This window comes from Canis lupus, chromosome 20, assembly GCF_048164855.1.
Source record: "Canis lupus baileyi chromosome 20, mCanLup2.hap1, whole genome shotgun sequence".
Taxonomy (NCBI): domain Eukaryota; kingdom Metazoa; phylum Chordata; class Mammalia; order Carnivora; family Canidae; genus Canis; species Canis lupus.
Window position 1 is genome coordinate 14,039,179 of NC_132857.1, and position 12,184 is coordinate 14,051,362.

The window sequence follows — 12,184 nt, forward strand, 5'->3', positions numbered from 1 at the left end:
AGAACTTTAGCAATTTTAAATATACTCAGTGATTTAAAGGAACACATAAAGATGATGAGAAAAGAAATGGAGTATACAAAAAGCCAAATGGAAATTTGGGCATGCAAATTATAATACTGGAAATTCTTTAATGTACTGGATGGGATTAACAACAAATTATGCACTGCAGAAGAACAAATCAGAGAACTTGAAGACAGAAAAGAAAAAAAAAGCTATCCAAAAATGAAGCATAGTGAGGAAAGATCAGAGAGCCTCAATGACCAGAGAGACAATATCAAGCAGTATAAAGGAGGGTGAGGGTGAGGGTGGGAGTTAGGGGTATTTTGAGAAATAATGGCCCAAAAATTTTCATATTTGATTTAAAAATCTTTATATCAGTTATCTATTACTATATAACAAATTGCTCCAAAACTTAGTGGCTTAAAACAACATTTATTATTTCACAGTTTCTGTGGGTCAGGAATTCAGGCATGTCTGAACCAGAATGCCTCTGACCCAGGATCTGTCATGAAACTGCAATCATCTCAAGGCTCCAAGAGGGAGGATTCACTCCCAAGTTCACACTAAAGCTGTGACAGGCCTCAGATGTTAACTATTGTTGGCAGATGTCAGTTCCTTGCCTCACGAGCCACTTTATGTGTGTATTCACAACGTGGCAGCTTGCTTCCTTCAGAGTAAGAAGTGAGAGAAAAAGAGGTAGAAAAAGGGAGAGGAGGAGAGAGAGGAAAGCAAAACAAAAGTTGTGGTTGTTCTTAACCTAATCTTGAAGTGACATCCCATCACTTTAACCTTTTCCCGTTAAGTAAAAGCAAGTCATTAGGTGTAGCCTTAGCCCCTTCTGCCCTGCTTGAGTGTGGGGCTCTGAATACCAAGAGGTAAGGAAATTGGGGACTATTAAAAATAAATCTTACAGTTCAATAATGATAGAAACCATGCAGTTGTACTCATAGTTATTTACCCTAAAGAAATTAAAACAGATTCACACACACAAAAAAAAACTTGTGCACAAATATTTGTAAGTACTTTATTTATAATAGCCAAAAATGGGAAACAACCCAAATGGCTATTAAGAGTTGTGTGGATAAACACATAGCAATGAAAAGGGACAAACCACTGCTAAATGTAATATGGATGATTGTCAAAAGTGAGATGAAACAAAAGCCAAAGAAGGGTATGTATGATCACATTTATATGAAATTCTAAAAAAAAGACTAATCTAATGACAGCAGTATGATAAATACCTAGGGCTGGGGTTGGTGGTGGACAATGACTGCACAGGGTCATGACGGTAATATTTTGGGGTGATGGACATATTCTGTATATTAGCTGTGATTGTAGTTGTGCGGGTATATGCATTTGTCAAACTTTATCAAGCTCTATATTCAAAATGGCTACATTTTATTTCAATAATTATACCTCAGTAAGATTGATTTTTAAAAACAGCCCCTGCTCAATTCTCTCTCTTCCACCCTTCTGGGACTCTGCTCAAAGGTATGTTAGACTTTTATATTACATTCCTATGTCTCTCTTTATTTCCATTGTTTTCTTCTACTGTGCTGCACTCTGACAGTTTCTTCAAATCTAGTGTTTTATAAGTTGTCTTTTTGTGTTCAGTCTACTGTATGTGTCCATTGAGTTATCTTAGGGAGTTTTTTTGTTACTGGAAGTTCTATTTAACTTTGTCACATCTGCCATTTTACATTCTTAGAGTCTCCTGTTTCTTGCTGACATTTCTAAGTTTGCCTTGCATTTCTTTTAAAATAGTAAACATTACTTGAAAGTCTACATCTGATAAATTCAGTATCAGACAAATTTGTTTCTGTTGGTTTGTTTCTGTCTAGATTCTCTATCTGCTTGTTAGTAACTGCCCCAGAAAATTTTTGTTACAGGGTTTATACATAGATAGGCTTTGCCTTGCTGCTTCTTGGTGCCTTGGAGTACTTCTGGTTTTGAGCACATTACCAAAGGTAGGCTTTCTGGCCTTCCATAGACATTTGTTCTTTGAGGTAAATCTGTAAGATGGCTGGTCTGTGGCCATAACTTCACAGGAATGTTTCTTTTTTTTTCTTCTCCTGTTTTGCTTATGACCAAAACAGGAGAAGAAAAATAACCTTTTCTCTGAGTGGTAACAGAACCAAATCCTAAATGTGGGGTATTGTAAATGCCTTCCAGGGCATAAAAAGCATTGGTGCTCCAATATTCTGATTTTTCTCCTTAAAAACTTCCATTCAGGGGCAGCCAGTGGTTCAGCAGTTTAAGCGCCTGCCTTCAGACCAGGGCGTGATCCTGGAGTCCTGGGATTGAGTTCCACGTCGGGCTCCCTGCATGGGGCCTGCTTCTCCCTCTGCCTGTGTCTCTGCCACTCTCTCTCTCTGTGTCTATCATGAATAAATAAATAAAATAAAATAAAAATAAAAATAAAAAACTTCCATTCAGTAATTGTCTTGGGACTTTTTGCAATATTTTCATTTCGTTAATGCTTTTAAAGTGTTGGAGAGTTTTTCATGCATCGATTAATCTGCATGGCTTAGTGTACTTTTACTGGATCCAAGCATATACTCTTTAAAAATATCCACTTCACGGGCAGCCCCAGTGGCTTAGCGGTTTAGCGCCATCTTCAGTCCAGCATGTGGTCCTGGAGACGCAGGATCAAGTCCCACATCAGGCTCCCTACATGGAGCCTGCTTCTCCTCTGCCTGTGTCTCTGTGTCTCTCTCTCTCTGTCTCTCGTGAATAAATAAATAAAATCTTTAAAATATATATATCCACTTCATTTAGCACAGTGATGTGTCTTGGTGAAAACTGGGTGAAAATCTTAGATAATTTTTGTCTTATACAGAGTTTACATGTGTCTCTGATCAATTACAGCATCCTGGAGGTTGAAATGGACTATAGCAACAAAATAATTAGGCATTAGAACCAATGTTACACTTATACAACATACTACTGCTAATTATAAACATTAGCATTGATACTAGTATTATTTCTTAACTAAAATATGTTGTGTACCTTTGTGTTTTAACTATATTACTTTCAGGTATAGTGAGGCCAGACTCAGATCAAGAGAAACACATGAGAAAGAGATTTATAGATTCTTATAATCAGAGTTCCCTGGGGCAAACACAGCACTCTACAAAAGGCCACTCGGGGGAAGCACCAGGGTTGATCACAAGGCAAAGGGAGTAGGGGAAACTGGGCAAGTCCCTTTATTGTAATTTCTGTGGAAGGAATGAGATAGGGTAGGTAATTTTAGGATTAGCTAATTTGAATGATTTCAGTGGGCTCTGGTTGTCTGATATCTGGCCCTGGGGCAGTTAAGGCAGGTGTAGAGTGGCCCAGATTATGAGAGCCCAGTAGGTAAAGTGGATAGTGTGAATTTAATTGGCTGCACAAGAACGGAAAGTGTAGGGCCTCAAAACTGAGTCAAGACAACATTTAAAAACAACTATATTATACTTTGAAGTAACTAATAGTAGGGAGTCATAAGCCTGGGGTATAAGGACACATTATTTAAATAGGACAGAAGTGCCTAACTTTGATTTATTTATATCACAGTGTTGAAATGAGAGATAAAAAATTACCTGTCATGTTAGCTGAGATCTTAAAAACATCTTGAAAAATGTAGCATAATTTGTAACTATACTTCTTGCTTAGCAAGAGACTTCCCAAACTGAGGATGTCCTGTAAAGATTTAACATCCCATTTTCTAACATAATAGCTTTTTCTTCAGTCAGTATGCTTTGGTGATTAGAAAGTGTAAATCTACTCAGAGAAAGCTTTTGTCACTTGGCAGATATTTTGCATCAGGTTTAAGAGAAAGGCAGTGCCACTTCTTTGTGGGTCTCTTTACCCTTGATTTTTCCATAGTTCTCAGGGAAAAAAAGTAATGAATAAGTCAATTTTGTTTAATATTACCATTGTATTAAAATTACACGTAGATTATTAAAATGGTATAAACTCTACAAGAATATAAGCACATTAAAATTTTATATACTTGCTTTATTGTATTAGTAAACTTACCTGAAAATACCCAAATTTGCTCTGATTTGGAGTTTTATTATACCTTCAAAAGTGTTTGGCAAGATTATTTGCATCTTGGCTATTTCTTGACTCCATTATGTTCAGAATTAAGTTCTGAATTTAAAGTGTCTAATTAAAAGTATCTAATACTTCAGTTTGCAGATTTATACACATACTTCCAGAAACAAAAGCAGATACCTTAAAAACTCAGATTTAATTTTTAAAAAAATCTGAGTGACCACTCTTTTTCTAAGCATTCCGCTAGATGCTATAGAAACACAAAGATGGGCAGCCCTGGTGGCGCAGTGGTTTTGTGATGCCTGCAGCCTGGGGTGTGATCCTGGAGACCCGGGATAGAGTCCCATGTCGGGCTCCCTGCATGGAGCCTGCTTCTCCTTCTGCCCGTGTCTCTGCCTCTTTCTCTCTGTATGTCTCTTGTCTCTCATGAATAAATAAAATCTTTAAAAAAAAAAAAAAAAGAAACACAAAGATGAGTAAGACAAAGCCCCGCTCTTAGAAATTACTACATCCCATTATCCACTTTTGTTTTTCCTTATAGCATTCATCATTAACAGTAATTGCATTTTATACTTATTTCTTAGCACTTTTTATCTTGCTATCTCCGCCACAGTAATATCAACTCCATAAAGTAACTTGTCTCTTGTGTTCCCCACTATATCCCTAGACCCTCGAAGAATGTCTAGCCCTAATAGGTACTCAGAATGTATTTATTGAATGGATGAATGAAAGCTAGTTGATTTTTTTCAATTATTGTTTCTTTTCTAGGACAAATTTGTCTTACAATTTTGATCATTCATGCATAATTTTAGTTTTTAAAATACATTTGAACTTTGTGAAACATGATAAAGTATAATGTGTCCCCACTATTCAAGAGACTAAGAAACATAAATTCCCATAATTACACCACTGCCTTATAAGTGAAACTTTTTTCTCTTCTCATAAAGTTTCAAAAATGCTACCCATTCTAATAAATATTATGAAAACTGTTTAGTGATAAAGGAATACCTAGTCTATGACATAGGCACCAGGATTTGGTGAAATAAGTTTTTTTTAAATTGGTACTGCTCATAATCAAGATCATACTCTCATAGGATAAAATATTCCACAAAACAATGTGTCTTTATCCAATCATGTTTGAACTCCTGTTCTGAATTTTTTTTAACTTTGTTAGGGATTTCTGTTCTCAAGGAAAAATTCCACTTTCCTATATTATTTTTTTAATTGGGGTTAACTTTTACTCAGTATTTACAGGATACTCAAAGTATACACAGGTTCCATAATTTGACAATTTAGGAGCCACTTTTGATTCCTGTCTCTCCATTATTCCTTTATCTTGAAATTTCAAGTACACATTGATCATATGTCACAACCTTCTGTGGTCCCTGCATGTATATATATCCACAGACACCGATATATCAGTAGTTATTGTCACATAATATTTGTTGAATGAGTATGTATATATGAACATAACTATTTATGTAAACATAAAATCCATAGCATAGTGTTGGGCACTTGATAGGTATTCTTTAGAATGTTTATAGTTGATTCAGTTGAATTATTGAAATGTGTTTTTTTTTTAAAGGAGTACTGCTAACCAGTAGTACAAGACCAAAGAAGAATCCCTTCAGCCTGAATTCTGGATGCAAGTCCAACTTTATGAGCAAGCAGAGTAGCTCCATGTATGACTGATTGAAAAGAGTTTCCTAGAATGAGTTTGCTGTCAAAAAAATATCAGTCTTGTTACCTGTCATCACAAATAATTTAATTCTTTTTGAAGACTGTAACAGTGAACTAGACAGACAAAAAACCTTACTCTCATGGAGCTTTCATTCTAATAGAGACTGTAAACAAGACAAATTAAATATATAATGTGGTAGATAATAAGTGCTGAAGAGAAAGGTAGAGCAGAAAAGGGGAATAGGTATATGTTTAGAAGGGAGTTAGTTTTAGAAAGAATCAGCAGGGATAATCATCCTGAACTCTCCTGACATTTTCTCTTCTTTTTGTTGAATAAGCCCTGATTACATCCACTTTGTTGTCCTCCCTGTACCTTCACCCGTTCAGCTTATGGTGGCTAGACAAAAGCACACAGCTGTGCTAGTGAGCTCACTCTAAATCCGTGATCACAAAAAGGATCTTTATGCTGCCAGGTAGTCAGTCTGTATATTCTGTTCTCCTTGGCACCTATTTCATACCCTCTTGTCCTTCCTCAAATCTTTCACATCTCCTTTCCATCATCACTTTCATTTGGTAACCTCAGTTCCTCTTTCACTAAGAGAAGCAATCAGAAGAGAACTTCTACTGTGTTTATATTTCTTTTTTTTAATTTAAATTCAATTTGCCAACATATAGTACGTCATTAGTTTCAGATGTAGTTTTCAGTAATTCATCAGTTGTATGTAACACCCAGTGTTATTACATCAAGTACCCTCCTTAGTGCCCATCACCGAGCTACCCCATCCCTCCCAGTTCCCCTCCAGCAACCCCCAGTTTGTTTCCCAGAGTTAAGAGTTTCTCATAGTTTGACTCCCTCTCTGAGTTTTTCCCATTCAGTTTCCCCTCCTTCCCTTAGGGTCCTCTGCACTCTTGTATTTCGCATATGAGTGAAACCATATGATAATGGTCTTTCTCTGATTGACTTATTTCACTTAGCATAATACCCCCAGTTCCATCCACACTGATGTAAATGGTAGGTATTTATCCTTTCTGATGACTGAGTAATATTTCATTGTATATATACTGCATCTTCTTTATCCATTTATCTGTCGAAGGACATCTCGGCTCCTTCCACAATTTGGTTCTTGTGGACATTGCTGCTATAAACATTGAGGTGCAGGTACCCCTTTGTTTTACTACATCAGTATCATTAGGTTAAATACCAAGTAGAGCAATTGCTGGGTTGTAGGGTAGCTCTATTTTTAACTTCTTGAGGAACCTCCACACTGTTTTCCAGAGGCTGCACTAGCTTGGATTCCCCCCAACAGTGTAAGAGGGTTCCACATTCTCAATATCCTCGCCAACATTTGTTTCCTGTCTTGTTTATTTTAGTCACCTAACTAGTGTATAAAGTGGTATATCACTGTGTTTTTTATTTGTATTTCCCTGATGCCAAGAGATGTGGAGCATTTTTTCAAGTGTCTGTTGGCATTGGGTAGGTATTTGGAGAAATGTCTGTTCATATCATCTGCCCATTTCTTGACTGGATTATTTGGGTTTTTGGGTGTTGAGTTTGATAAGTTCTTTATAGATCTTGGATATTAGCCCTTTATCTGATATGTCATTTGCAAATATATTCTTCCATTCTGTAAGTTGCCTTTTAGTTTTGTGACTATTTCCTTTGCTATGCAGAAGCTTTTAATCTTGATGAAGTCCCAGTAGTTCGTTTTTGCTTTTGTTTCCTTTGCCTTTAGAGATGTGTCATGCAAGAAGCTGCTGTAGCTGAGGTCAAAAATGTTGCTGCCTGTGCAGTTCTCTTCTAGGATTTTAATGGATTCCTGTCTCGCATTTAGGTCTTTCATCCATTTTGAGTTTATTTTTGTATACGATGTAAGAGAATTGTCTAGTTTCATTCTCCTGCATGTGGCTGTCTAATTTCCCAGTACCATTTATTGAAGAGACTGTCTTTTTTCCATTGAGTATTTTTTTCCTGCTTTGTTGAAGTTTAGTTGAACCATAGAATTAAGCGTCCACTTCTGGGTTCTGCTTTCTGTTCCATTGATCTGTGTCTGTTTTTGTGCCAGTACCATACTGTCTTGATGATCACAGCTTTGCAATATAGCTCAAAGTTAGGCATTGTGATGCTCCCAGCTCTGGTTGGTTTTTTTGTCCCCCAACATGCCTCTGGCTATTTGGGGTTTTTCTGGTTCCATTCAAATCTTAAGATTATTTGTTCCAATTCTGAAAAATGTCGATGGTATTTTGATAGAGAGTGCACTGAGTGTGTAGATCACTTTGGGTAGCATAGACATTTTCACAATATTTGTTCTTCCAATCCGTAAGCATGGAGTGTTTTTCCATCTCTTTGTGTCTTCCTCAATATCTTTCATAAGTGTCCTGTAGTTTTTAGAGTACAGATCCTTTACCTCTTTGGTTAGGTTTATTCCTAGATATCTTTTGGTTTTGGGTACAACTGTAAATGGGATCGATTCCTTGATTTCTCTTTCTTCAGTTTCATTATTAGTGTATAGAAATGCAACTGATTTCTGTGCCTTAATTTTGTATCCTGCCACATTGCTGAATTGCTGTGTGAGTTCTAGCAATTTGGGGGTGGAGTCTTTTGGGTTTTTCACATACAGTATCACGTCATCTGCAAAGAGAGAGAGTTTGATTACCAATTTGGATGCTTTTTATTCCTTTTTGTTGTCTGTTATTGAGGCCAGGACTTCTCGTACTATGTTGAACAGCAATGGTGATAGTAGACATCCCTGTTGTGTTCCTGACCTTAGGGGAAAAGCTCTGTTTTTCCCCATTGAGAATGATATTTGCTGTGGGCTTTTCATAGGTGGCTTTTATGATACTAAGGTATGTTTCCTCTATCCCTACATGGCAGAGTGTTTTTATCAAGAAAGGATGCTGCATTTTGTCAAATACTTTATCTGCACCAATTGAGAGAATCATATGGTTCTTCTCTTTTCTTTTATTAATATGGTCTATCACATTATTGATTTGTGAATGTTGAACCACTCTTGCATCCCAGGAATAAATCCCACTTGGTTGTGGTAAATAATCCTTTTAATGTACTGTTAACAGGATACCATTGGCTAGTATCTGGGTGAGTATTTTGATATCCATATTTATCAAGGATACTGGTCTGTAATTCTCCCTTTTGATAGGGTCTTCGTCTGGTTTTGGGATCAAGGTACTGTTAACAGGATACCATTGGCTAGTATCTTAGTGAGTATTTTGATATCCATGTTCATCAGGGATATTGGTCTGTAATTCTCCCTTTTGATAGGGTCTTCATCTGGTTTTGGGATCAAGGTAATGTTGGCCTCATAGAACAAGTTTAGAAGTTTTACTTCCATTTCTATTTTTTGAAACAGCAGAAATAATAAGTATTAATTCATCTTTAAATGTTTGGTAGAATTACCCTGCGAAGCTTGTTTTGGGGGGAAGTTTTTGATTACTGCTTCAATCTCCTTGCTGGTTATGGGTCTGTTCAGGTTTTCTATTTCTTCCTGTTCCAGTTTTGGTAGTTTATAAGTTTCTAGGAATGCATCCACTTCTTCCAGATTGCCTAATTTGTTGGCAATAATTGCTCATAATATGTTCTTAAAATTATTTCTATTTCCTTGGTATTGATTGTGATCTCTCCTCTCTCTCATTATTTTATTAATCTGAGTCCTTTCTCTTTTCTTTTTGATAAGTCTAGCTAGGAGTTTATCTGATTCTTTCAAAGAACCAGCTCCTAGTTTCATTGATCTGTTCTACTGTTCTTCTGGTTTTTATTTCATTGATTTCTGTTCTAATCTTTATTATTTCTCTTTTCCTGCTGGATTTAGGCTTTATTTATTTTTTTTTAAAGATTTTATTTATTTATTCATGATAGTCACAGAGAGAGAGAGAGAGAGAGAGAGAGGCAGAGCGAGAAGCAGGCTCCATGCACCGGGAGCCCGACGTGGGATTCGATCCCGGGTCTCCAGGATCACGCCCTGGGCCAAAGGCAGGCGCCAAACCGCTGCGCCACCCAGGGATCCCTGGATTTAGGCTTTATTTGCTGTTCTTTTTCCAGCTCCTTTAGGTGTAAGGTTAACTTGTGTATTTGAGATTACTCTAATTTTTTGAGAGTGGCGTGTATTGAAATATACTTCCCTCCTAGGACTTCCTTTGCTGTGTCCCAAAGATTGCAAACAGTTGTGCTTTCATTTTCATTAGTTCGCATAAATCTTTTTAATTCTTCTTTAATTTCCTGGTTGAACCATTCATTTATATTTCTATTGCATCTTTTCCCATATATCTTTCTGTAATGAGATAAACTGTCCCTTCTCCAGTATAAGGCCAAACTTTTTATTTGTCCCATAGATTTCATCTACATTTTGCTATACTGCCTCCAGTTGGATTCTCAATTAAAAATAATCTTTTTTGAAAACAAATTTCCATAAAAAATAGAATACTTAATATATTATAGCCACATGAAATAGTTAACTGTCCTCAAGAGAGAAATAACTAAAATTCATGTAATAAGCAATTTAAAACTAACCAACCAGTCTTCTAAGGAACATTCCTACTTATATGAAATCTTGGATTGTAAATTTTTTTAAGGTTTTATTTATTCATGAGAGACACAGAGAGAGAGAGAGAGATTGAGAGACACAGGCAGAGGGAGAAGCAGGCTCCATACAGGGAGCCTGACATGGGACTCGAACTCGGGTCTCCAGGATCACAACCTGGGCCAAAGGCAGCACTAAACCACTGAGCCACCTGGGCTGCCCAGATTGTAAATTTTTTAGACTTTCCACCAGTGCTGGTCCACAGTAGTCAGATAAGCCCAGCAGATCACATTAGGTAACAAAGCCCTGCCTAGCCTAGTCAAGAAGCAGTCTGTGTCTTGACTCCAGTTGTACCTTTTTTTTTTTTTGTACCTTGAATCCAGTAAATACAACTAGGATTTTTTTCAGTTTCAGAATTCACCCTCTTCTCTGTCCAGCCTTAAAAACTAGGTTTTGGTAAACAACCTTCCAAACCTTAAATAAGTTAAAGCTACCAAATTTCCAGTAATTTAGTGATTTTTTCTTACCTCTTAGATAAAAGGAAAGAAAGGAAATAGAATTATTTCCTTCAAAATCAGGAGAATAATACCATCACTTGACACCAAAAATGGGTACGATTATGATTTTTTTATACTATGCAATATTTTTTAAAATAGCTTTTAAAATCAGTATAAAAAAAAAAAAAAAGGCAGATATTGCCCTGCCATCAGAGACACTACATTCTACTTGGAGAATCAGACTATAAATACCTATACTAATGGAAGTTTACTCAGCTACCACAGTTTTAGCAATTTAATCTCCGTTTTTAGTAAGTTAATTCTTTATTTCTTTTACCATTTCATTGAATTTGAATTTATATCAAACTCAATTTGCATGTCATTGCTAAGAACTTAAATTGTTCTCGCTTCTTAAGTAACGTATCAATATGAACATCCATTCAGCACATAACTGAAGGCATTATGTTCATTTTATCTCCAGTTTACATAGAATCTTAGAGATCGGGCAGCACTGGTGGCTCAGGTTTAGCGCTGCCTTGAGCCCAGGGCATGATCCTGGAGAGCCAGGATCAAGTCCCACGTTGGGTTCCCTGTATGGAGCCTGCTTCTCTCTCTGCCTGTGTGTCTCTGCCTCTCTCTCTCTCTCCGTGTCTGTCATGAATAAATAAAAATAAAATCTTTAAAAAAATAAATAAATAAAAATAAAAAAGAATCTTAGAGATCTAACTATGGTTTCCCAAAGTGATCTCCATCTTTTATGCATAACTTATTTCAATAGCCTTTCACATATGGAAAAATATAAGCTTAGACTCATATATTTATCAGTGACCTAAAACAATGAGCTATTGAAGTACCAATTTTTAGAGACCTAAAAGATTTTCTCCTAAACATGAGTGACTGACTTAAGATCTTAGTGTAAGAATCATTGGGGTATGTATAAAGCTAACACACTAATTAAAATTCAATGTCTGCCCCACAAATGTGTGATTATGTATAAATCAATTTTTCCAAGCCTCAGTTTTATCATCTACAAGAATAAAAGCTACATTAGCTTTCTAGGGTTATTTATGAAAAAGTATAAATATCAAAATGTCTCAAATTATAAAGTATCAAGCAAATATATATTACTATTAAATTAGAAATATACTCAATTTTGTTTTTTAATTGCTTTACTGTCCCTGAATTGCTAGTCCTTGGATGTCCTTAAGATGTTTTCAGCATTCTTTTCAATTCTTATCATGATCTTACCCTTTCAAATTCAAGTGAATATTAATTATTATCACTACTTTTCCTTCTGCCATTCTGGTTCAGTGTAACTATTTTTAATAATCTTGCAGTACTTACAGAAAGAATCTCTCTCTGAATGCTCTTATTAAAGACGGAGCAAAAAACAAAAAAAAAAAATAGATTTTTCCACCCATCACCCCTCTTTCTTTT

At 36.1% G+C, this 12,184-nt stretch overlaps 1 protein-coding gene and 1 long non-coding RNA gene across 10 annotated transcripts in view; one reads left to right on the forward strand and one right to left on the reverse strand.

The window, feature by feature from the left end:
• SCLT1 (sodium channel and clathrin linker 1) overlaps nt 1-12,184 on the forward strand; it is a 177,758-nt gene that overhangs the window by 142,605 nt on the left and 22,969 nt on the right. For 2 of the 6 annotated variants that reach the window (XR_012012785.1, XM_072788388.1), the window contains one exon: nt 2,233-2,439. The exons of 3 other annotated variants lie outside the window; for them this stretch is intronic. Coding sequence is in view for 2 of the 3 variants with exons in the window: in XM_072788388.1 (XP_072644489.1) it covers nt 2,233-2,284 (52 nt within the window). In the remaining variant the exon portion in view is untranslated. Of the gene's footprint in view, nt 1-2,232; nt 2,440-5,623; nt 5,658-12,184 lie in introns of those variants that run through there. One more of the 6 variants, XM_072788389.1, reaches the window with a different exon arrangement.
• Nucleotides 1-12,184, reverse strand: part of LOC140611674 (uncharacterized) — a 45,141-nt gene that overhangs the window by 24,603 nt on the left and 8,354 nt on the right. The window lies entirely within an intron of this gene.